This window comes from Polypterus senegalus, chromosome 8, assembly GCF_016835505.1.
Source record: "Polypterus senegalus isolate Bchr_013 chromosome 8, ASM1683550v1, whole genome shotgun sequence".
Lineage (NCBI taxonomy): Eukaryota > Metazoa > Chordata > Cladistia > Polypteriformes > Polypteridae > Polypterus > Polypterus senegalus.
In genome coordinates, this window is record NC_053161.1 from 123988397 (window position 1) to 124016211 (window position 27815).

At 39.3% G+C, this 27815-nt stretch overlaps 1 protein-coding gene across 7 annotated transcripts in view; it reads right to left on the reverse strand.

Moving 5' to 3' along the window:
- The window catches only part of ppp1r12a (protein phosphatase 1, regulatory subunit 12A), a 309313-nt gene extending 281745 nt beyond the window's left edge, over positions 1–27568 (reverse strand). For 3 of the 7 annotated variants that reach the window (XM_039761743.1, XM_039761744.1, XM_039761740.1), the window contains exon 1: positions 27281–27566. In XM_039761743.1, the coding sequence (XP_039617677.1) occupies positions 27281–27517 (237 nt within the window). In that variant the 5' untranslated portion in view covers positions 27518–27566. Of the gene's footprint in view, positions 1–27280 lie in introns of all 7 variants that reach the window. The other 4 variants (XM_039761742.1, XM_039761739.1, XM_039761738.1 and 1 more) reach the window with 2 other exon arrangements.
- Between the last annotated feature and the right edge of the window lie 247 nt (positions 27569–27815).

Consider the following 27815-nt stretch of genomic DNA (forward strand, 5'->3'; position numbering starts at 1 on the left):
ACTGCTCAGAACAGCACAGTTGCAATCTCCGTTTCACAGTGCGATGTTCTTTGTGCTCTGATGTAGGTGAACTGCAGGAAAACACCATGTCCATATGGAATCTCTGAGCACATTTTTAAATCATGTGCCAATAAGCTAGATGGTGTTAACATCCATCCTCAGTGACTCTTAAGTGAAGTCAGTGGCTCCTACCCATTTTAAAAAAAAAAATCTTTTGTACCCATACCGAAAACTCCACAAACCAACGTGCCTTAATGATTACTGCCCTGTAGTACCCACGTCATGAAGTGCTTCGAAGACACTGTTAAAGACTCCATCTGCTCCTTGCTTCTAAGGGAGTTTGATCCACTCCAGTTTGCATATCGTACAAACAAGTCTACAGATGTCACCATCACACTTATTCTGCACACCTCTTTGTCCCATGTAAACAGCAACAAGTGGAATTGTGTAAGATTGTTGTTTATAGACTACAGCTCTGCCTTTGACAACATTGTCTCCCACGTACTGGACACAAAGCTTAAAGATATGGGACTGAGCACCACCCTCTGTGAGTAGGTGCTGGACTTCTATCACACAGGCCTCAGGTGGTGACAGCAGGAAACTGCTTCTCCAACACTATCATTGCTATAAATTCCACAAGGCTGTGTAACGAGTCCCTGACCTGTACTCCCTTTACACACCTGATTGTGTTTCCAAACACAGCTCTAACACCATTGTTAAGTTTGCTGATGACACAGTGGTCTTAAGCCTCATTTCCAAAATGACAATGAGGCCTAGCTGGACAAGGCAGAGAATGTGACAATATGGTGCCAGGCTCATGACCTCTCCCTGAATGTCAGCAAGACCAAAGAGCTAGTGGTGGACTTGAAGCAGAAGCAGCAGCAGATTCACGGGCCCATCAGCATAAATGGATTTCCTGTTGAAAAAATGAGTGGGTTTAAGCACCTGTGTGTGGAAATTACCAAGGACGAGACACAGACCCAGAACACACAAACTTGGGTCAAGAAGGTAAAATAGCATTACCAGAGGTGGCTGAGAAATTGTGTCTCACTAATTATACTGAATTGTTTTTACAATGGCGCCATAGAGAGCATCCTAACACAGAGATGCACATCATGGTTTAAGAATTGCTCAGTCCTAGATCGCAAAGCCCTGCAGAAAGTGGTGCATTCAGCAGAGTGCAGCTTAAGGTCAGCATTGTCCTTTCTGCAGGATATCTACACCAAGTGCTGTAGGACCAGGGTAAGCAGCTGTGTAGATTCAAAAGAAGCATTTACCCTCAGGCCATCAGGATCCTGAACTCTTACATGCCAAACCTTTGAACCTAAAACTCATAGCACACTCACTTTAACTTACTGCATAGTCAACTTACACTTTCTACTGCTTCAGAATTTTCCTTAGTTAATTTTATAACCTCTCTGTTAATTTTATTATTTATTCTATTGTGTGTTTGCTTTGGAGTAGGCTGGACGTTCATTTTACTGAATGTACCTATAACACTATGTGTAATGAATAAAATTCTAGAATCGTGAATCTGGTACTCACTTGCATTATGAAGAACTGCTCTGAGTGGCAGGACACACTGAACATACTACTCTAGATCATGCAGCCCACCTATATTTGGCATACCCTTACAACAGTTCCAAAGAGGACCACCAACTCCTGAACATCCTGCCATCCTAGCACACCTGGACAAGAAAAACTGCTATTTTAAAGTAACTTTAAAGCTCGTTGTTAAAGGAAAATTTTATTCCACCAAAACTAATCACAAAGCTCCTAGATTTGGAACTCTGTGACACCATCTGTAACTAGATTTTGTACCTCCTAACTGCATGAGCAAACTGGAAGCATCACTTCCTCAAAACCTCATAAAAATCAGGCTCTCCACAGCATAGTCTGCTGCTTAATCCTGTTGAAGACCATGTTCAACTATGCCTGTTCAGCCAGATAGAGCCCCAAGTTCATCATTAAATTTGCAGATGTCATGTTACAAAGAAGCTGGTCATGGAATTATTGAAGGAGATGGGGATGTTGTGGGGAGAGCAGCATTTCCAAACCCACAAACCCTCTACTCCAACTCCTCTACTTGGATTCACCATCATCAATAATGATCTAAATTGGACACAGCACAATTGTGCAACTGTCAACAAGGCTCACCAATGCCTTTACTTGTTAAGACATTTGAGAAAAGCCCAGATGTCGCCACATATGCTCACCAACATCTAAAGATGCACATTGGAATTAATCTTCCCTGGACATACAGTACTATAATATGCTGGTACAGTATCTACTCAGCTCTGGACCACAAGGAATTACCCAGGATATTACTGACATCCAACTCCCTTCTGCTCATGACATATAAAACACATATTGCATTAATAAAGGTTAGTGCTGGAGGTATACCAGTTCATAACGAAAACTGTTTATTTTTGTTTATGATATGGATATTTAAACACCGGTTTAAATAGCCTAAACAACGTTTGGAACGTGGCACAGTGGGAAACTGTTTAAGGGGGGGACCTTTTTCACTGCTACACCAACACACACGCATGCAATGGAGTACACACGTTAATGGAGGAATTGAGCGGTAAAAATGGACAGAGAACATTCCGAAACTGAAGCTGTAGTAAATGATTTACTTGAAAATGATGACACAGAAGAACTTTTGCTGAAAAAAGGAGCCGTGTCTGTTGGATGTGGACCAAACAACTATTAACTGTAAATGCTGTCAAGCCAAAGTTGTCACCGGAGGCGGCAACACAAGCAATCTGCTGCACCACCTTAGCTGCAAACATGCTTTGGAGTGCCATGAATGTATGGAACTAAGATTGGCACCCTCCACATCCTCAGGTAAAACTGAAAACGCTAGAGGACACTCGAGTCAGACTTAACTTGTAGACGTGTTTGCTAGAGGTACTGCCTACGACAAAAAAAGCCAGCGATGGATCAAGATAACCAATGCCATTACAAACCATATAGCTAATGTGACAGTGGACAGAGATTGTTAACAGAAGGTGTACTTGGTTTACAAAAAACATTTACCATTTATTCCTTTTCTAAGACATGTTCAGTGCAATACAACTTTTGAAAAGCACCTCTGGATATTTTACCAAGTCTGCATGCCTACTTGGATGGTTGAAAATATGTTGCCAAAATTATAGTTTAAGTTGTTTGCAAAATTTGTTCAATAAAAAGGTTCGATATTTTGACTGCAACTGTCATGCAATGCGATTCCTTCTCTTCATTAGTGCCACCCCCTTGAAAACTATCACTTTATGGAGCCATGCAAGCCAGTATTAATACTTGGTTGCACATTAAAATGTTTCTTTGTACAATGTACAAATTCTCATGACAGTGGAATAGGTTATTCTTAGCCAATCTACTGCAGTAACTACAGTGGAAAATATGGTTAACATCCACTCTCATGCATGGGGAAAAAAATACTGTTGAATATTGTGAAACCGGTATAATTTTGAAAAATACCGTGATATAGAATTCTGGTGATACCACCCAGCAATAAATAAGGTAAATGATTATCAAAAGACCTCAGCAATTCTGCACTGTCACATTTGGCCTTTCTAGTAGAAGTCCAGAAAGCCTCTTATCTTATTCAAATTAACCAAAAATCAAGAATAGTGTCCCCTAGACTTTCTTGTATACTCAGATATGGGGATGGATATTCGAGGAGTAAATCGTAAGACAATGATTATATTTTTATATTATGAACATTAAAGAACCATCAACAACAAATCAAATTAATAATATATTGAACGATTATTAGAAAAGTAATGTTGAATAAATCAGACCCTGCAGCTGCATGAATAAAAGGTAAAGTACCACTTCCAGTTAACGGAAATAGCCCAAAAGTTGACAGAAATCTATGTTTTGTACCTTATACGAGTATGCAAAATTTGGTTGACCTATGTGAAAGCGTACTCAAGTTATCATGTTTACATACACACACACAAACATAATTCCAAAAATGGTATTTTCGGACTCCGGGAGGTCTAAAAGGTTGAGATTCATCAAAATCTCGAAATTGAATTTAGAGTATTTTGTATACGAGAAAGTAAAAATGACGACAGAGGATTAAACTAGTATTTTTCAACAAAAGATGGGGATGTGGGGAAATAAAATTCTAATGTAATTCAATTTTTAAGCTTAAATAAATAAATAAATAAATAGTGTTTTAATTCAAAAAAGTGGAAGTATAAAGTACTTTCCATTTAACAAAAGGATGCAGTTTTTTGTTTTTTTTTTAACAAAACAAACAGCGCAAAGTTATACTTAAACAAATATTTTATGTCAAACTGATGCCTATAAATAAAAGGCTACAAGCAGTAACTTGCTGAAAAAGAACCCAAACTACAGAAGATAAGCTTTAGGTATAAAATAATCTTTAATGTCCTACCTAGGGTCACAATTGGGGCAATGTCTCTTCCTGACCCAAAGGCAGTTGTGCTTAATTCACCGTGACAATAACAAGGGGCAGAACATGTTTAATCAATTTTTACAGCTTTGAAAAAAAAAACCTTATGGAGCATGGCAACAACTTCACCTTACTGACTGGTCCACATGGGGTAGTATCAGTGACACCAATTGGTTGATTAAAATGCATATGTAAAGAAAATGTGTACACCCAAAATTAATTATAAACCAATATTATTAGGATAAAAGTGGTAATAATACAAACATTTTTTACCTTTAACGATTTATTGTTTTATTAAAATAGGTGCAATTCTTTCAATCCAACCAGCCAAAACAAATAACCTAATCAAAATATTCTTGGCCTCCCCAGGTCTCTTCCCAAAGGCCAATGACAGGAAAACCGCCATGGAAGCTCTACTCAGATTCTTGAGCGCCTCATACAGGAAGAGTGAGCCCTAAAATAATAGAAAGAAAGCAATTTCACACACATGTATCCTCAATCTCACTGCTACAGTCAAAACCCAAAGGTTTTATAGCCATAGCTGTGAAGAGAGCCATACACATACAGTCATGTGAAAACATTAGGACACCCTTTGAAAGCATGTGGTTTTTTGTAACATTTTTAATAAATGGTTATTTCATCTCCGTTTCAACAATACAGAGAGATTAAAGTAATCCAACTAAACAAAGAAAACTGAGGAAAAGTCTTTTCAAGATCTTCTGTAAATGTCATTCTACAAAAATGCCTATTCTAACTGAGGAAAAAGATAGGACACCCTTGCCCCTAATAGCGAGTGTTACCTCCTTTGGCTGAAATAACTGCAGTGAGACGGTTCTTGTAGCCATCTACCAGTCTTCGACATCGGTCTGAGGAAATTTTACCCCACTCCTCAATGCAGAACTTTTTCAGCTGTGAGATGTTTGAGGGGTTTCTTGCACGTACAGCCCTTTTCAAGTCACCCCACAGCATCTCAATGGGATTCAAATCTGGACTTTGACTTGGCCATTCCAGGACTCTCCATTTCTTCTTTTCAGCCAATCTTTGGTTGATTTACTAGTATGTTTTGGGTCATTGTCATGTTGCATGGTCCAGTTCCGCTTCAGCTTTAATTTTCTAACTGATGGTCTCACATGTTCTTCAAGCACCTTCTGATACACAGTAGAATTCATCGTGGATTCTATGATGGTGAGCTGACCAGGTCCTGCTGCAGCAAAGCAGCCCCAAACCATGACACTTCCACCTCCATGCTTCACAGTTGGTATGAGGTTCTTTTCTTGGAATGCTGTGTTTGGTTTACGCCAAACATGTCCTCTGCTGTTGTGTCCAAATAATTCAATTTTGGACTCATCTGTCCAAAGAACATTATTCCAGAAGTCCTGGTCTTTGTCAACTTTATCTCTGGCAAATGTCAGTCTGGCCTCGATGTTTCTCTTGGAAAGCAAAGGTTTCCTCCTTGCACACCTCCCATGCAAGTTAAACTTGTACAGTCTCTTTCTGATTGTAGAGGCATGTACTTCTACATCAACAGTAGCCAGAGCCTGCTGTAGTTCTCGAGATGACACTTTAGGGTTTTTGGAGACCTCTTTTAGCATCTTGCGGTCTGCTCTTGGGGTGAACTTGCTGGGGCGACCAGTCCTGGGCATGTTGGCAGTTGTTTTGAAAGCCCTCCACTTGTAGACTATCTTCCGGACAGTGGAATGGCTGATTTCAAATTCTTTTGAGATCTTTTAAATCCCTTCCCAGACTCATAGGCTGCTACAATCTTTTTTCTGAAGTCCTCTGACAGCTCTTTTGTTCTCACCATGGTGCTCACTCTCACTTCAACAGTCAGGAGCACACCAAACTAAATGTCTGAGGTTTAAATAGGGCAAGCCTCATTCAACATGCAGAGTAACGATCTACTAATTATGTGCACCTGGTGTGATATACCTGTGTGAGATCTGAGCCAATTTAAGAGGGAATACATGTGAGGGTGTCCTATCTTTTTCCTCAGTTAGAATAGGCATTTTTGTAGAATGACATTTACAGAAGATCTTGAAAAGACTTTTCTTCAGTTTTCTTTGTTTAGTTGGATTACTTTAATCTCTCTGTATTGTTGAAACGGAGATGAAATAACCATTTATTAAAAATGTTACAAAAAACCACATGCTTTCAAAGGGTGTCCTAATGTTTTCACATGACTGTAGTCGTGCACTTAATTCCCAGTTTATTATTTAGTACATCAAGTGCACTAGTGCTGCTAGATCAGCAAACTGTTGATCAACTACATGATTAATGACACCTTCGCCCATGCAATAAAATGCTTATTCTCATACTTGGAACAACTGCTTTATCATCACCTTCACAAGCCAAATCACTTTCCTTGAAGTGGACTTTGACGTTTGGATCTGAATGACATTTGCAAAGCACCCTAACTGGCTGCAAAAATAATCCAACATGATACAGACATCACAGAGAAGGCCAAGACAATGACAACGTCAATATCCCCAAAAGTACAGCTGCATCCTTCAGGTGCACCAAGATGCCAAAAACAGCAAAAGTAAGGTCAGGTCAAGTTGGGGAGCATACACTGGTACTGTGTGTTTCCACACCCACCACATGACGAAACAGCTCGGGACCATGGTTGGCAACCCTCCCCAGGCAGAAATGCGGTCCAGTTCCACCCTCCAGAAATGACCATCTATCTGCCGCAGCCAGGTGTTACACGAGCGTCCCCTTGGCCTGGTCCAGCCACTAGGGTCCACAACAATGAGGATCCTGCAGATCAGAACACCATCAGAGAATTGCGCCACATGGCCATAACTGATGCTCCCTCACAATGCAGGTAATGTGCCTCATTTGCAACTCCATGAGCAAGCGTTCATTCAACACAAAGTCAAACCAGCAGTACCCCAAGGAGTCCAGTCTTCATCTCAGGTCACTGGATAGCGTCCATGTCCGGTAACCATATAACAAGACAGGAAGCCCCAGGATTCTAAAGACTTGGACCTTCATCCTTATGCATACATATCAGGAATGCCACACACCCTTTTCCAGTGACCTCATAACCCCCACCCCCATTCAATCCACCAACTTACTTAATAGAAAGAGTCACCAGAGACACATCACTGCCGAGGTAAGTAAACCTCTCGAAAAAGTCAACATTCTCCCCGCAGACACAGACACACTGCTGATGGCTGTGCCTAAGAGGTCATTAAAGGCCTGGATTTTAGTTTTTATCCAGGACACACACAAGCCCAGACACTCAGACTCCTCGCTCAGTTTCCTGAGAGCCCCGATCAGAGCCTCCATTGACTCAATGAAGATCACAGCATTGTCCACAAAGATCAGTGAATCTTTCTTCACCAACAGATGCCCCTCAGCCGCTGGATCCCAAAACCTTGCCCAACACCCATTCCATGCAAGCACGAACAGAGTAGGAGCAAGAACACACCCCTGATGAACCTCAGAATCAACTGGGAAAAATGTAGAGGTTTTGCCTCAACTCTGCACAGCACTCACAGTACCAGTGTACAGGCCGACCATGATACCCAGCAACCTTGAGGGGATCCCACAAAGCCTCATAATGTCCCACAGGGAAACTAGATCAACTGAGTCGAATGCTTTATGAAAATTGACAAAGGCTACAAGGAGACTCTGTTGATAATCATGTTTGCGCTCCATGAGAACCCTCAGTGCCATGATGCGGTCGATGGTAGATTTCTTAAGTGTGAAACCAGACTGCTCCAGTTGCTGGTTGGTGAGCAAGTGATCACGGATCCTATTGAGAATTACCCTAGCAAGGACCTTACCCAGTACTGAGAGCAATCACCCTTCCCTTTCCAGACAGGAACAAGTCCTATCTTACAGTCAGTTGGGATGACACCATGTCCTAAATGGAAGCAAAGACTGCTTGCAATGCCAAGAGGACAGCCTTACGACCAGCCTGGAGAAGTTCACACTGGATACCGCAGATCCCTGCAGCCATCTCTACCCTCACCTGGTTCACCACCTGAGCAATCATGTGGTTCACAGCTAATTGGAATATCAGCCTCAGGAACCGTGGACCCAGTGATTTCCAATGTCCTAACCAGAGGATCCGCTTTAAACAGCTGCTCAAAGCCAGGCAGGGGATCACAACTGCAGTGTCATCCTTAAGTATTATTCCATCAACCACCCTGACTGTGACTCTACAAAAGAACAGATTCTGATGTGCGTAATGCTTCGATTCCTCTGTAAGGAGGACATGGGTCACTAGACGATAAATGACATGTCATTTTCTCACAGATTCCTCTAACAAACGCCTCATTTGCTCTCAGAGCAATCCTTCTCACTTCCCTATACAAACTGAAGTTGCCATCAAGCCATGCTTTGCGACTCCTCTCGATATCAGCCTCATTTTCCTAGTAGGTGGTAACCTACTGAACCTAAGCTGGATCTTCAGAGTAGTAACAACAAGTCTGTGGTCAGAAATCACAAAGTGAGCACTTCTGTAGGCCCTGTACCAATAAGAGTGAAATTTACAGAGAATTTATAGAGAAACGGACTTAGTGAAGGTTGAAAGACTTATCTTAAAAACACTGAACATACTTCAGTACTCCATGCAGTCCAAAAAGAAGTGGGGAAAATAAATTAAAAAATAAATAAAACTGCAGCCACAACATCATTCACACTACTACATTTTCATTTTAAACTGGTGTTTCCACACTAGCATTTTCAAATTGTTTACAAAAGTATCCTTGTTCACACTAATGCAAAGAAACATGCATACAGTTGTGCTTGAAAGTTTGTGAACCCTTTAGAAATTTCTATATTTCTGCATAAATATGACCTAAAATGTCATCAGATTTTCACTCAAGCCTTAAAAGTAGATAAAGAGGAACCAGTTAAACAAATGAGGCAAAAATATTATACTTGGTCATTTATTTATTGAGGAAAATGATTGAATATTACATATTTGTGAGTGGCAAAAGTATGTGAACCTCTTGGATTAGCAGTTAGTTTGAAGGTGAAATTAGAGTCAGGTGTTTTCAATCAATGGGATGACAATCAGGTGTGAGTGGGCACCCTGTGTTATTTAAAAAACAGGGATCTATAAAAGTCTACTCTTCAGAACACGTTTGTGGAAGTGTATCATGACACAAACAAAGGAGATTTCGGAGGACCTCAGAAAAAGAGTTGTTAATGCTCATCAGGCTGGAAAAGGTTACAAAACCATCTCTAAAGAGTTTGGACTCCACCAATCCACAGTCAGACAGATTGTGTACAAATGGAGGAAATTCAAGACCATTGTTACCCTCCCCAGGAGTGGTCGACCAACAAAGATCACTCCAAGAGCAAGGCGTGTAATAGTCGGTGAGGTCACAAAGGACCCCAGGGTAACTTCTAAGCAACTGAAGGCCTCTCTCACATTGGTTAATGTTCATGTTCATGAGTCCACCATCAGGAGAACACTGAACAACTATGGTGTGCATGACAGGATTGCAAGGAGAAAGCCACCGTTCTCCAAAATAAACATTAGTGCTCGTCTGCAGTTTGCTATAGATCACGTGGACAAACCAGAAGGCTACTGGAAAAATGTTTTGCGGACGGACGAGAACAAAATAGAACTTTTTGGTTTAAATGAAAAGCGTTATGTTTAGAGAAAGGAAAACACTGCATTCCAGCATAAGAACTTTATCCCATCTGTGAAACATGGCAGTGGTACTATCATGGTGTGGGCCTGTTTTGCTGCATCTGGGCCAGGACGGCTTGCCTTCATTGATGGAACAATGAATTCTGAATTATATCAGAGAATTCTAAAGGAAAATGTCAGGACATCTGTCCATGAACTGAATCTCAAGAGAAGGTGGGTCATGCAGTAAGACAACGACCCTAAGCACACAAGTCATTCTACCAAAGAATGGTTGAAGAAGAATAAAGTTAATGTTTTGGAATGGCCAAGTCAAAGTCCTGACCTTAATCCAATCGAGATGCTGTGGAAGGACCTGAAGCGAGCAGTTAATGTGAGGAAACTCACAAACATCCCAGAGTTAAAGCTGTTCTGTACGGAGGAATGGGCTAAAATTCCTCCAAGCCGGTGTGCAGGAATGATCAAAAGTTACCAGAAATGTTTAGTTGCAGTTATTGCTTCAAAAGGGGGTTTACACCAGATTCTGAAAGCAAAGGTTCACATTCTTTTTGCCACTTATAAATATGTAATATTCGATCATTTCCCTTAATAAATAAATATAATATTTTTATTGTTTGTTGAACTTGTTTCTCTTTATCTAGTTTTAGGACTTGAGTGAAATTCTGATGATGTTTTAGGTCATATTTATGCAGAAATATGGAAAATTCTAAAGGGCTCACAAACTTTCAAGCACAACTGTACAAACATTAACCTACACAAGGTACGCAAAATCCCTGAAGGGATGGCAATGCTACACGGTAATCTAAAAACTGTATCAACTGGTATATTTGCCTTTTTCACATGTAAATAACATTTAAATACTGCAAAACACAATTTAAATGCATACAGGTAAGCAACACAACAAGCACCATGGAAAAGAACTCCTCTATATCTTTGTTGGAATATGGTTTTCTTCCTTTAAGGGTGACCAATAAGGGAATGAGTGAGATCCAATCAGAGAAGGGCTACAAATCAGAGTACAATTAAGAGTCTGCACTTTTAAAAGTCCAAATTTTGACCCATCCAAATTACAATACCAAGTTGACATTTTCAAATGTTTATGGCTCTGAAGAGTGTCTCAAAAATTCTCAGTATTCAGAGGTTACAAATGTTGGGATAGTTGGATGAAAGGTGAACTTAAGCCTGCATTTTTAGACAAACATGAAATAGAGTGTGGATGTAGCCTAGGGCTGGGTACCACTGATCACGATTCAATTCCAGTTCACAATGCCCTAATTCAAAATCGATTTTATCTTGATATAATAATCAGATTACCAGGACAGCATTTTTTCACTTCAGGAATATAGCAAAAGTTAGATCTCTTATAACTTTGCAAGAAAGTTCACTCTTATTTTTAAATCGACAAGATTACTGTAACATGTCTGCTTATAATTCCATGAGTTAAAGAACAGTTTACCAACAGAAATTTGGCAGCCTAAAATGGTAGAGCATTTTAAAGAGAATGCTAAAAACCTTTTATTTTAACAAGACTTTCTCATAGCTACATTTTAGTATATACTGGTTCATGCCAAAAACCGTTTGTTTTTCTTATGCTATGGATTTTTCTTAAACCGCAACACCGGGTTAAGTAGCCTAAACTACTAACGGAACGTGGCGCAGCGGGAAACTGTTGGGTGGGGGCATTTTTCACTGCTACACCACTAAACATGCATGCAACAGAGTACATGTATTAGTGGAGGTATTGAACTGTGAAAATGAACAGAGAACATTCCAAAACTGAAGCTGTAGCAGACATTATGATGGAGAAGAACTTTTCTCGAAAAAAGGAGCCGTGTCTGTTGTCTGGCGATACTTTGGTTTTATTTACTGCAAATGCTGTTGAGCTAAAGTTGTCGCCGGAGGCGGCAACAGGAGCAATTTTCTGGACCACCTTAGCCGCAAACATGCTTTGGAGTGCCAGTGATTTGGACACAGGCTTCACACAGCCATAGGTATGTAATAGTTATCAAAATAAACTATTTTAAGTAATGGTAGTAAAAACATACCATTGAATAAGAAATGTACAATGAATGTGTGTATAATCAATTTTCTGTTCTCTATTTTCAGTCGGTACAGGTAGTCCCCTACTTACGATGGTTCAACTTTGATTTGACCTCTATTCCCTGCGCATGCATGAATAGCGAAGAGCAAACAGCTTCTAAAATGGCATATGGAAAGATACCAAAGTGAATGCTCAAAGCAAAATAATCCGTGGATAACTTTTTGCATATTATCGCAATCGGACTCTGACTTTTCGGACTTCGATTTTGATGCAAGTGATCTGGTGATGGAGATCGAAAACGAAAGTGAGGTATGAGCATCAGCTGATCGGTCCCCAGCTGACTGTGGTGCTGAACATGTTCCTGTAGCTAATGTACCCATGGCAACGTTCGTCTGGGATGACCGACACGATGACATGAGGTACAAACCATATTGCGTCTCGCTGCAGTGGTCACCCCTGCGCACCTGTCTTACAAAGACAACCAGGCTGCCAACCCACTGTGCATTCCTGCTGGCCTAGCTTGAAGCAAGGTCAATGTTAATGAAATTTGCCTTAATGATGGTTCAGTTGATAAAGATTTCATCACCAAGTTGCACTTGTGTTATTTTATTTTTATTTGGTGAATACTGTATAATGTACCTAGACTTGAAGCCTTGAATAGTATTATTACTGGAAGTTGCACTATTATTTATTTTATTATTATTATTTATTACTTTAAATATTATGCTGTTTAATGATGGCAGAGTTGTTTAAAAAGTCACTTTAACGTTTCAGCAGACAGAGATTTTTAACATTAACAGAAAGTGTAGTTGGTTTACAAAAAATATTTACATTTATTCCTTTTCTAAGACATGTTCAGTGCAATACAACTTTTGACAAGCACCCTGGATATTTTACCAAGTCTAAATGCCTCTTTGGATGGTTCAAAATATGTTGTCAAAATTATAGTTTAAGTTGTTTGCAAAGCTTCAATAAAAAGGTTGCATATTTTGACTGCAACTTTCATGCAATGTGATTACTTCTCTTCATTAGTGCCACACCCTTCACTTTATGGGGCCATGCAAACCTGTATTAATACCTGTGTGCACATTAAAAAAAAAATTTGTACAATGTATAATTCTCATGACAGTGGAATAGGTTGTTCTTAACCAGTCTACTGCAGTAATTGCAGTGGAAAATGTGGTTAACATCCACTCATGCACGGAAAGAAAATATCTTCGAATACCGTGAAACCAGTATAATTTTGAAAAATACCTGTGATATAGAGTTTAGGTCATACCGCCCAGCACTGATTCCTATTAAGCTTTATGTGCATTGAATTATAATTTCATCAAGGCTCTACAATCCATATTAATCCCTACTATTCTTTGCTGTTTTTTTTCCAGTTTTCTGAGGTGGTGTCCTGCGCCACCACCACCAAGGCATCATGAAGTCCCTATATTGATGGACTGAAGGCAGCACCCCAGAGGCCTAAATGACCAACATCAAATTATTTCAAGTGAAGCCTGAAAGCCATAAGAGCTGGTTCAGATAATTTGTTAGGTAGAATGCCCAGTGGGGGCTGAGTGGTCTCTTGGCCTTGGAACTTTTGCAGATTTTTTTTATGTTTTTGTTTTCTGTCCTCCTGGCTATTTGACTTTACTTTATTCTCTGTGTTACTTAGTATTGAAGAAGCTTGTTTTTGTTTCATATAAAAACTTTTCTTTTGTCATTTTGTAAAGCACTTTGAGCTACACAATGTTTATATAGCACATTTTCACAAAAACACGTTAATGACTGAATTAGCGTGCACTGATATATTTGAAGTGGTGGTTCTTTAAGAGATTACAGTAATCCCTCGCTATATCGCGCTTCGACTTTCGTGGCATCACTCTTTCGCGGATTTTATATGTAATCATAACTAAATATATAACGCAGATTTTTCGCTGCTTCACGGGTTCTGCGGACAATGGGTCTTTTTACTTCCTGTACATGCTTCCTCAGTTGGTTTGCCCAGTTGATTTTATGCAAGGGATGCTATTGGTGGAAGGCTGAGAAGCTAACCAATCGGACCACGCAGTCAAGTTCCTGTGTGCTGAATGCGATGTTAACCAGGAAGTCTCGTCTCGCTCATTCAGCATCAACGTGTTTCGCTGTGTAAAGAGTTAACTTTTGTGCTCTTTTGTGCATAGCCCTTCATTATGGCTTCAAAACGATCTGCTCCTGCTACTGCTTCAATGAGGCTATGATTCTTTTTATTTAAAAAGTAGGAAAGGAATATAAGATCTACGGCCGCAGTGTCCTTTTAACCAGGGTGCAAAATGAGTTGTAAGTGGATGTAAAAAGGCAGTAGTTTGGATGGAATCTGCTTTAGGGATTTGGATTGAAGTCTGCCGGAAAAAGAACGGCGGTGATACACAGTTGCCTGAAGAGGCTCCTTTAGAAGAGCTGTAACGCTCTCCTTTGTTGAGCAGTAAAACTAAACTCATCGTTATTGGACAAGTTGTCGTGTCATTGTTGGTGAGTAACTATAATTAATTTTCTACTTACAGTACTTATTACATGTACAGTGGTGTGAAAAACTAGTTGCCCCCTTCCTGATTTCTTATTCTTTTGCATGTTTGTCACACAAAATGTTTCTGATCATCAAACACATTTAACCATTAGTCAAATATAACACAAGTAAACACAAAATGCAGTTTTTAAATGATGTTTTTTATTATTTAGGGAGAAAAAAAATCCAAACCTACATGGTCCTGTGTGGAAAAAGTAATTGCCCCCTGAACCTAATAACTGGTTGGGCCACCCTTAGCAGCAATAACTGCAATCAAGCGTTTGCGATAACTTGCAATGAGTCTTTTACAGCGCTCTGGAGGAATTTTGGCCCACTCATCTTTGCAGAATTGTTGTAATTCAGCTTTATTTGAGGGTTTTCTAGCATGAACCACCTTTTTAAGGTCATGCCATAGCATCTCAATTGGATTCAGGTCAGGACTTTGACTAGGCCACTCCAAAGTCTTCATTTTGTTTTTCTTCAGCCATTCAGAGGTGGATTTGCTGGTGTGTTTTGGGTCATTGTCCTGTTGCAGCACCCAAGATCGCTTCAGCTTGAGTTGACGAACAGATGGCCGGACATTCTCCTTCAGGATTTTTTGGTAGACAGTAGAATTCATGGTTCCATCTATCACAGCAAGCCTTCCAGGTCCTGAAGCAGCAAAACAACCCCAGACCATCACACTACCACCACCATATTTTACTGTTGGAATGATGTTCTTTTTCTGAAATGCTGTGTTCCTTTTACGCCAGATGTAACAGGACATTTGCCTTCCAAAAAGTTCAACTTTTGTCTCATCAGTCCACAAGGTATTTTCCCAAAAGTCTTGGCAATCATTGAGATGTTTCTTAGCAAAATTGAGACGGGCCCTAATGTTCTTTTTGCTTAACAGTGGTGTGTGTCTTGGAAATTTGCCATGCAGGCCGTTTTTGCCCAGTCTCTTTTTTATGGTGGAGTCGTGAACACAGACCTTAATTGAGGCAAGTGAGGCCTGCAGTTCTTTAGATGTTGTCCTGGGGTCTTTTGTGACCTCTCGGATGAGTCGTCTCTGCGCTCTTGGGGTAATTTTGGTCGGCCGGCCACTCCTGGGAAGGTTCACCACTGTTCCATGTTTATGCCATTTGTGGATAATGGCTCTCACTGTGGTTCGCTGGAGTCCCAAAGCTTTAGAAATGGCTTTATAACCTTTACCAGACTGATAGATCTCAATTACTTCTGTTCTCATTTGTTCCTGAATTTCTTTGGATCTTGGCATGATGTCTAGCTTTTGAGGTGCTTTTGGTCTACTTCTCTGTGTCAGGCAGCTCCTATTTAAGTGATTTCTTGATTGAAACAGGTGTGGCAGTAATCAGGCCTGGGGGTGGCTACGGAAAATTGAACTCAGGTGTGATACACCACAGTTAGGTTATTTTTTAACAAGGGGGCAATTACTTTTTCACACAGGGCCATGTAGGTTTGGATTTTTTTTTCTCCCTAAATAATAAAAACCATCATTTAAAAACTGCATTTTGTGTTTACTTGTGTTATATTTGACTAATGGTTAAATGTGTTTGATGATCAGAAACATTTTGTGTGACAAACATGCAAAAGAATAAGAAATCAGGAAGGGGGCAAATAGTTTTTCACACCACTGTACGTACTTTTAGTGTCACTGTACACACATTTACTGTATACAATTTTTCTTGCATTGTATGTATTTAATGCTGGTGGCCTGTCTATTGTAATGGCTGTAACATATGTGATATCGGAGACACTCAATATCTTTAAAATAATATTTAGGTTAAACAGTGTGTTTACATACATAATTTCAATGAATCTTACCTAATATCTAAGAGAATACAAAGGGTTTATGCTGTATAAACTTTGCAGGGAATATTTATAAACAGTGTGGGAGAGTTTATAAGCGCTTAAAATATATAAAAAATAACCATAAAAACATATGGTTTCTACTTCGCAGATTTTCACCTATCGCGGGGGGGTCTGGAACGCAACCCCCGCGATCGAGGAGGGATTACTGTACTTGAACAGTGTCCAAGAAAAAACAGTTAACATCAGCATTTGGAAGATGTGGAACAAAATACCATTGCTCCTTAAAAAACACTTTCACAGCACTGTAATCATTCAGAATTCACCATAATTTAACTAATATATCACCACATCAGAGTTCACACATTGAGGGGGCTCCTTGTAATACAACACAATGCCATCTACTTTATAAAAAATATATAATCACCATGCGATTATTATAAAATAATCAAATATCATTCCCTAAATAATAAATGTTATTCAATAACCTATTCGTGTGTTATGAATCTCCAAGTAGACACCATTTGACTAAAATATTAGCCAAATTTATTCCCCAATCGACATTTAAGATAAACTTGAATTAGTTGAAATTAAAAATACAGCGGGAAGTCTTCCTATAATTCTAAATTACAGGTATCTTCAGTGTCTCATGATTAGCAGTCACGTTAATCAGCTTTCAAAAACGTGTCCTCACACTTCCTGCTCAGACAAAAAATTGGAAGCATTTTAAAATGAGGATCTGATGCTTGTTGACAGCAGTGCTGGATGAATGGAACATAAAAGAAAAAGAACTGGCCATCGTGACCGACAATGCCACAATAATGTGCATGGCAGTACAGCTTTTGGAGCTACTTCTCGTCAGCCGATTTGTGCAATACTCAATTTGGTATCACAGGCTGCTTTGAAAATTCCAACAATTGCCCGGTTACTCAGCCAAGTGAGGCACATTGAAAACCGTAGCAGTACAGCTAGCCACATGCTTAAAGAGAAGCAAAGTTTATTGGACTTGCCAACACACAAACTTGTGACTGATTCAGTCATGCGACAGAACAGCACATTGGAAATGCTAGAAAGGTTTTTGGAACAACAGCCAGGTAGCCATCTCAACAGCTCTACATATAAGCAGCAAGGTTATTTCTGGTGTGACAAGCAGGCAGTGCGCTCGTCTGCAACACATCCTCCACAGGTGCCAAGTTGTTTTTAACGTGGTGGCATGCAATTGTCATGTAGGAATCTGCTGCCCTGTATGTTCAGTTGTCGCAAGTTTGGGCTACTCTCTCCACTGACCTGAGAGACATGATGATTTTTTTGCTTAAAATCTTCATAAATCTTAGAAAGCAAATGAGTGAAATTCATTATACCGGTTTGGTATAGCTGTGATGGTGCTGATCCAGCTCCCTCTTCCAATTTTGGGAGCCTCTTGAACCCAACACCATTGATAACAATCGAATGAGCTTGAAGATGGGGACAAAACACATGCTAAGCAACGGGATGGTGCAAAGTGCAAAAGTGCTTTTATTAACGAAAAAAAACCTATCAATATCTCTGTCCAAAACTACAGTTCTCAAAGTTCATAAACAATCCATAAAAACAGTGAAAAAAAACAAATGTTTAAAACCAGGCTAAAAACCAATAGTCACTGGGTCATACGAGCCAAACCCAACTCCTTCCAAATCTTTCAGCTCACCCAGTGCTCGTTCAGCTGAGGAGGCTTCAGCAGCCACAGTCCTATCAATCCTGACTCCCGCCTTGGCTACCTCTGTCTTGGTCTATCAGACCACTCGGGGTCGGTTGTCCTCTAATCAACCTTCACATCCATGCAGTCTTCTCACCCACTCCTCAGTACAATCAGAATCTGTCCCTAGAGCGCAAATCCCTCACAGTACCCTTGACCACACTTGCCACTATCAAAGCATTATGGGCTTCCATAACACCTCAGCAGTGCCACAGGCTGATCGCCTCCATGCCACGAGACACTGATGTAGTAATTCATGCAAAATGAGCCCCGACCAAGTATAATTTAATATTTTCAGTCTGCCAGTATTTCTGTATTATAAATATTTTTTATTAGTCTTGTGTAATATTCTAATTTTTCATTACCTGTAAGCCATAATCACCAAAATGAAAAGAAATAAAGCTTGAAATACATCACTCTGTGTGTAATGAATCTATATAATAAGAGTTTCATTTTTTGAATTTACTGAAAAATTCTTTTTGATGATATTCTAATTTATTAAGATGCACCTGTATTTATCGGGGAAGTTGGGATAAATGATTTCTCAAACTTTATGTTACAACAAAACTTCACTTCTGAACTGCACAGCTTAATATGGCTTTGCTTTTATCCAGTTGTTCTTTACCGACACACCATCTGAATCCAAAGGAAGTCCACATATTTCATTTAAGTGTCTGTCGCTACTCAATGTTGAGGAGGACACACCAATTTATGCAGTCCTACCTGCAGTCAGACACTTCTCATTCAATGCAAAGTAGTAAAGTGCTTTTTCCATAAAAAGCCTTAACAGGTGCATTAGCAACATCTGGTGGATCAGGTGCCAAAAATGAAGATAAGCAAAAATGTACATACAGCAATTGAACAGAACAGAGATTTACAAGATCAATCCTCAGACAAAAAATTGATATTAAATAATTTTAAATGAAAAGTAACAGCACATCAGTCTCCAAGGTAGACCATATTTAGGGCATACAGCTGCCCTAACCCCCAACACAGACAGGCAGAACACAGGTTCAACACACAACAACCGGTTTATTTACAGTTTTGTGAACAGTACACCAACACAACACAGTCCCTTCTCTGCCACCAGTCCATCCACCTCCACTCCTCAGGCTTTGTCTTCTTCCTCCAAACTCTGGCCATTGAGTGAAGTGAGGAGGCTCCTCTTATTCAGGTCCCGGGAGTGTTCCAGATGGCTCATCAATATTACCTGGAATTACTCCCATGTGTGCTGGAGATCAGGGCTGCACCAAACTGCAGCTCCCAGCATGCCCTGCAGAAATCTGTGGTGCCACAGCCGCCCAGGAGGGCTGCCCTCCAGTGTACCAGGAGAGGTATTGCCTCACCAATGCCCTCTCCCCTGGTCTTTCCACTCTGTTGGCATCCCTGCCAGGTAGTGGCCATGGCTGCTCATCACAGTACATTAATTTTTAACATTTAAGTTGACCCACTTAAATGTTTTCAAATGCTCTGTCCTGGGGCCTCATGTATAAACGGTGCGTACACAGAAACATATTGCATATGAATGTTTCCACGCTCAAATCGCAAGGTATAAAACCTAAACTTGGCGTAAAGACATGCACATCTTCATGCTAGCTAAAACCCTGGCGTATGCAAGTTCTCCGCTAGGTTTTGCAAACTGGCGGCACACAGGGTCAAAGCAGTGCTACTGTTCCTGTGTGGTTACCCTTTCTTGTTTAGATCCACATCCCTAATGCAGCTTTATCATATACACTGAAAATAACTGCATACTGTTTATTAGTTTAAGGTATCTGATTGTAATGTAATAATACAATGGTCCACGGAATAGGCAAAGTATTCCAAAGATCATAGCTGCTTTAACGTTCTTACTCTCACTGCACCTTCTTTCAGCTGCTCCCGTTAGGGGTTGCCACAGCAGATCATCTTTTTCCCCTATTACTCTCACTGCACCACTCGGAGTATTAATATCACTGTATCTGAGTATGGAATCACAGATCTACAGCAGCTGATCTGAAAGAGAATTATCGGTATACAGCATCTAGTACACACTGCCTCAGCCATGCTGCCTATTTGAACTGCTCTCACACGGCCAACGCTTCACAGCCCTTCCTGTACTGACCTTGCGGTTCAGAAAGTTTCATCCCAAGAACTATAAAACGCACTCAATCAGTCCAATACTGTTTGTAAGTACAATTACCTCACTGTAAGCTTGCGATACAGTTATATTTGCACAACCTGCGCCACTTTATAAACCGCGTATTTACATATGACGATATCATTTTTAAGATGAAATGCAACAAAATATGTTTAAGATAAAACTAACTTCATTTAAATAATCTATACTGTTAATAATTAAACATGCGGTGTCCACAGCGCTAGCGAGGAGCTGGCGCTCCGTTCACGGATTGTTCCTGCCTCGCGCTGTATGCTTGCTGGGACTGGATCGACACTGACAGGATAGAATAATTAAACATGTACTACGAAGATATTTCAATGTTCCTTAAAAGTTTTGAAAAATCGGCGTTCCAAGCTTACAGATGGCTTAACATCTATTACAGAGTTGATTGTATAGCGATTGGGTATTTGGAGAAAGAAAAGTAATGACAGGAATTGGGGGTTAGTACATTTGAAGAGACAGAACTGCTGCAAAAAAGTATGTCATTGAAGGTCGTGCAGAGCGCAGCAAGCATCTTGTATAAGGCATGAACAATCACTGCGCCACCGTGTACCTATGTTTAATAATAGGCTTTAACTTCAAACATCATGAAAATATCACATATACATCTCAGTATTTTAATTATTCAGAGAGCTGTAATACTATGAATGTAATGAATTCTGTGTCCTGCAGAAGAACGTGGTAGTTGGCGAACACACAGATTTATGCATCTGGATTTTTTTGTGCGTACGAACATTTCCACTTTTGTCCTTACTCCATGTTTTAGTGTAAACTCTACGCATGGCGTTATGCATGATGCCTCTGGTGTCTACATAAACACAGGGAATTCTGGTTTCCATATTACATCTTGCCTGAAGATGGGGCCTAAGCTACCTAGAAAGCTTGCATATTGTATTTTTTTTTTTAAATAGCAGGGACAGGAGTTAGACACATAGCTGGTAAAATGTATATAATATATACACAAACACGCCAACACACATACCCTGCATTTCAAAAATGCAATGCTCCTGATTGATAGAATTTATCAGACTTGCATAATTCATTTTGCAAGAAAGAAACTGGTGAAGAGAAAATAAAGGAATACAAAACTGTCCAACTAGAGCAGGCAGACTACACCATTTGGAACATTAGACCAATTTCAATTCAATTGCCATACTTCTTAATACAGTCAATTCAAATTGGTTTTGACCTTAAAGAACACCACATTAAGCCTGAGCCCATGCAATTATCACCTTAGGTAGGATAAGGCAAAAATATTGTTTTCCTTGTTTTAAAAGTTATTACATGGACAACAGATCATTAACAAACAACTACATTTTGTGGAGCAACTCACAAGAGACAATGTCACTGAGCTATACCAACAGATCTGCAAGGCTGCAGATGATTAATATACCCCAGGAAAATGCCAGTCAACTACTGACAGAAACTGTCACCATTAAACCCCCCCACCCCCACCAACAACCAACCAAAACAATGGTATCCATAAGCTTGATTATAAAACCCAAGAGCAGGACACTTTTTTTTTTTTTAATTTTAAAAAAATGTATGCTTCACTTTGAAATGTAATTTTTATGTGGCAAATTCATATATATATCATGAATGTAAAAAATAACTGACTGGAAAAACACTAAATCTATCCTTCAACCAGATTGTCTACTGCATATTCTCATCAAGATTATTTAAAATTACGTTGTGCTAGAGAGTTTTACAACTGGATGTACAAAATTAAAACAGCCATGACTCTGGAGACGATTTAAGAGCTTACCTGGCAGTGACCTCTAATAAGGGGTATAAAGCAACCTAACAACCTGAGACACTGGGTACAGAGTCAAAATAAGAGTTTGGTGAAAAATATCAAGTGGTACAAGAAGGATGCTACGGTCAAAAAGTGACATTTTGAAGGCAAAGAGGGGAAGTGGTTGAGGCTTGCTCATTGGGCATGTAGTGAGAGGTCTCAAAAGGCAAGATTCAACAGATGCTTATGCAAGCCCTAAGAGGCTAAAAAGGTGCTGCTTTGTCTAATCAGTTATACTTCTGTTTTCTTACATTTGCTTTGTACTTGTATCACTTTCTCATTTATTATATTGGCCACAGAGATCATTTTTCTGCATTTTTGGCCTCTGTGGTGTTATACTGAGGGTAGGAGTTTACCTTGAGGACCCTCTGCTTCTAGTATACATACAATGTCACAACATTTGGCACACTGTTAATTGTTTACTTACATGCTAGACTAAAAGACCAAAAATATCCAGGCTGCCTTTAGTCTACCTTTTTGTATGTGATTATACATGAGTCTATTCATTAACATTTTTTCAAGGGTGAACAAATACAGAAGCCCGGATGTCCATCTGCAACATCAAACTATGCATCTGTCTTACATCCAAACAAACAGTTCAGGGCTTGAGGTTAAAACAGGAAAGCTATATAGTTGACATAGCAAACTTTATGGTGCCTTTATCAAGTAGTTCCAACTACAGCAAGACTAGTGTATTGTAGCAACTGAAGGTCAGCCAGTGTTTTGTTGTATTAGAAGGTTTTTGTACAAAGAAAAAAATGATTTTTATAAATAAGCAGGGACAGATCTGGCAAATTCTACATTACTTGGGATTGGTAAACGACAGATTAACAGATTCACTAGCAAAAAACTAAAGGCAGACAAAAACAAAAAAAAAAATTAGTTATGACCTGATTCAGTCTAGTGTTGTCAAAGTCTGCATGCTATTTTTTTTTTTTTTTTTTAAATGTCATTTAATAAATATCTAAACTACTGCACTCTATCAGCTCTGGTCTTTTACTTTCCAGGTTTGGCATTTATCTTTTAAGCAAATCAGAGTCCACAACTTTAAGGTTTTTCTGATTGTAACATTTCCACAAGAGGCATCTTAAGTCTTCAATACAGCAAAGCCTCCAATGATTTGCAATTATAAAATGTACTGGTCATGCTACTGTAAAACATTCATGTATAATCCCTTCATTTTATTGTGGTATTTTGTCTTAAGTGGTGGCATGTCACTATACTTGTATCAGCCAGACATACAAGATTGAAATACAATGTACTCCAGCACACAAACAAAAGAAAATACAACATATACACATGTATTTATGTGTGTGTGAATATTTTTTAATATACACATACATACATTATATAAATACATACATATGCATGTATACACGGTACATATTTAATTTCTTAAACTCCAATTCTACTTTAGTTGTAAGAAAAAAAATATACAATTTAAAGTTATTTCTGATAAAAATATTTAATTTACCTTCTATACCTATACAAGATAGCCCTCAGCAATTCAATGTATCTTCAGTGGACATTCCATAATGTTAATAAATCACATAATACTGAAATACTGTACCTCATAAAATTGTAGCTAGACTGGGGAGTACACAGCAGTTTAGAAAGGTGACAGCTGAGGAATGACTCCCCTTGTCTGCCATGGTTTCCATGCAATGTAATTTCAGGAATGTACAATGCAGATTATGACAGTTTGGAATGCCGCCACTCTTTTGATATCATCAGAGCAAGCACATCACATACTCTAAACTTTCATGTCCTAATTTGATCGCAAGTTAACGTGTGCACATCTCTCTTTATGCCCAATTGTGTTTTATTAGTGCCTCACATCTTTCCCATATAGCAAAAGCTCAGTTAGGCTATTTAATCCCAAAATAACAACAGGAGAAAAAAAAAATCGTATGTAGAATTAGTATTTACAGGGTGGTCCAGATCTAATTATGCAGATCCAGATTGTCTGGATAACTGATTTTTCCAGGGACGATTCCAGTTCGGTGCGAAGACAATTCTTCATGTCGTCAGTTCACACATTTCTCAATGGCCCAGGATTTTTCGGGCGATTTTCTATGTAAAAAACTTAAGTTATGGAGTAATGAAAATTGCATAAATAGATCTGGACCACCCTATACATGAACTGTCACAATTAATAATTTCCACTAGAATTAAAAGGACACACATATTGCTGTTTATTAAATATGGTAAATTAAACATTTACAAAAAATTTTCTGAACTTGAAGGCAATAAAAAATCTCATATACATATTAACCCTTTATGCAAGTACCTTTAAACTTAACTAAAACTTGTTCGATTACACTAAACATCTAGTTTACCTTAAGTCAAGACCAACAATGCAACTGCTCAACTACAATTACTGGTTTACTGGCTGTACTGCAACATATAAAACAATCCAGTATGTACTACTATCATGTAGTATCCGACGGTTCCTTTTTATAAACATCATATAAACTACAAAAAAAAAGAAAAACGTTAGTTTAAATGTTTCTTTAAGATCAATCACAAATGTTTAAATCTGTAACAATGTCAATGGGGCCTTCTGCTACAAAGATCAAATACTACACAACTATTTATCATCATTACTGGGTGGGATATGCATTTCACAGAAATACCCTGCTAGGCTTTATTGAATAACAACTTCAATAGCAATTAGGCCCCATTCTACCCAGTCTCATAAAAAGCATCTTACAAACTAAAAGCCTCCCACCTACCTCTTTTTAAAGCAATTCCTAAAATAAAAACTAGTTAATTAAATTAAAAACACACAATTCAGTGTTATCTCAAGGCACCGATGTTAACATAGCTTCTACTCCTAAGCCATGAATTAAACTTGTATGTTAAAAAAATGATCAAATAAGACCTAGAAATATAAAACAGCATTTCCTTTTGTATTTTGAAACAATCTGCAACCCAAAACTAAATGTATTACCTAAATGAATGACTGCAGATAATGCATAAAACATGATTAATAACAAAATAAAAAGAGTGCAAAGTCCTTTACCATTGAAATTATCAAAAATGTAAATGTAACTCCTGCAGTAAATAACTAAATCAGAACAATGAATGTGCAATAAACAATGTAATATTTTAAATCAAATGCTATATTTCACAAAGAGACAAAAGTAGCTTATTTGTTTCTTCCTAAAACTGCCCAACATAAAAGTTCTGATCTAAAAATACCATAATTTTCTAACCACGTAAAAACTGTATGCCCACCAACATATGATTCATTGGGCAGAAGGATTTCATTTGCAACACATCAAAAGAATATTTGTGTAGTCTCTAACATAGGACACTACATTATAAAAGTGTAAAGCGGTCAGGCTATTCCCCACTGACTCGCTGTATGTCCCTGACCAAATTATATATAGGTTTCCTACATCTCCAGCCATTTAAAAAAAAAAAAATTAACCAAACTATTTGTGATATAAAAGTTTACTTTAAGCACTAGATAGATACATACACAGGTAAACGACACAAACCCACTATGAAACTGTACTACTGTATTAAATAAAAAGACCAGACCATTTTCATCCAACACAAGTTTGTTTTGCTTTTTGTTATTAATGAAAAAAGTGCATCATTTCTGTGAAACATATTATACCAAGTAATGATATAAAAAGATGGTATAATGCAATAACAAATACACTGGATTATAGATGAAAAGTGGTTGCCCATAAGCTAATGCTAAAGGTATTGTCAAATAAATACATTTGAATTGAAAGCACATGGACAAATGGCAGGACAACTGTCAGTACCATAAGCAAAAAAAAAACGTATCCTTGATTTATCATTACTTACTGGTTCAGAACAAATATGATAATGTGGATTGGTAAACTCTAAACTATATTGAGTTTGACAACGCTGAGAAATACAAATTAGCTGTACTTAACGTGCAGCACTCCAAGGCAAGGGTTGATTTCTGCAACATTTAGACAAAACTAAACCAATTCAGATCCCATGTCAGAAACTACGTGACCTTGAGCAAATAATCCTGCTTTTCGTGTGCCTACAGACTTTTGAAAATCAAACATCTATTGTCAGGCTTTGACCAGGGTTACCCAAAAGGACAGATGTAACGCAATCAACTGAATTACGACTCAACGCTCACCTCGGCATAGGTTTGTACTGTGCAACGCCTGCTGCATGAATTTGCAGTCTTATGCATTTACAATATGTCCAGAATTTAAAAGTATTTTACGTGCTAAAAGAAAAGTAACCTTTAACACTACAGGTGAAACACTGCATTAACCGGATATAAATAACATCATGCTTTCATATGGAGTTTTTTCGAGGAATTCAGTAGGGTAGAGCGAGAGAGATCGGGCATAATTCTTCACCGCCCCCCCCCTTTTTTTTTACCTAAACGGACAAGCACAGGACTGCGGCAATGAGCGTGCTGCCAACTTCCAATACTCAAAACAGAGAAATCCGCATACATCAACATGCTCAATGAAAACAACAAATAAAACTGCAGACGACCCACAGTAGGTCGTACTCCGTATCCATGGAAGGATATATCAGCAAAATTCTAAATTTGGCCAACTCTTTCAATTGATCGCGCCTTTATTTATTTGCCTCGAACTACCTGCACTTAAAACGGCACAGGCCAATCCAAGCCTTTAGCACACCCAAATCTTCTTAACCATGCATTGACTTTTTTCTTTTCACAAAGCCTTCAAACTGGAGTAACAACTGTACGATCCCTGCCGCGCGGCACTAGCGACGAACACCACCCCTCCACTGCCGCTGCCCAGATTCTCTAGTTTCTTGACACATTGGTACTCCATGTATAACCCAATAAATTCAGCAATCGCACTGGCCTCACCGGTTCAGAAAAAGAGAGAAAAAAAATAGGTACACGTTAAGGCAGGGAGGGGTCGCGACCGAGATGAAGCAAATTCTTTTGATTTTTGTGCACTACAACTCAAAGCAGAGCAGCTCTTCCAGCCCCTCCATAGTCGGCCCTCTACCGCTGCAGGGCGCATAAACCAATCTGCGCTGACACATACTGTATTTTTACTCTCCCATTACAACCTTACGCTCCGAGGCTACCAACTCCAGCACACAGCAGCGGTTGCCTATTGGAAATATAAACACCACACAACAACAGCTCCACAACATGAAAAGTAGAAGGGAAGCAAAGACCTGGTGTAGGGCGGTGAGTCCGTCCACATTGGCGTAGTTGATGTCAGCGCCCCGGTCCAGTAACTTGAGCACTTCGTCCGTGTCACCGCTCGAGCAGGCGGCAAGGAAAACGGCGCCGTCGTCGAATTTAACTTTTGTCTTTTTCTTCTTAAGGACGGGCGGCTCTAAGTCCGTTTCCGAGCCCAGCCATCGCTTTAGCTGCTCGTTCCGCTTCTGCTTGGCGTCCGCCATCTTCATCCCCCGTCCTGCCTTTAGCTTATCTTTTTTCTGAGGGAGGATATACTTTATACTGCCACTATCCCACAGCGCACTGAGGCGGGATACATTTGCATAACCTCGCGAGATGACTGGAGACGTGACTGTCATCGCTTGTTGCTGTTTGGTTGCGTGTTCGTGCAAAACAAGCGGATTACAATTTGCGAAGCGGTAGTGGATTTTTTTTATCCTTTTGGTTAATGTCTAAATGGCATTAACGTGGGATTTAGTCAGCAGTTCTTGGAATACTTGCAATTATGAGGATATTTTCTTTGTGTTA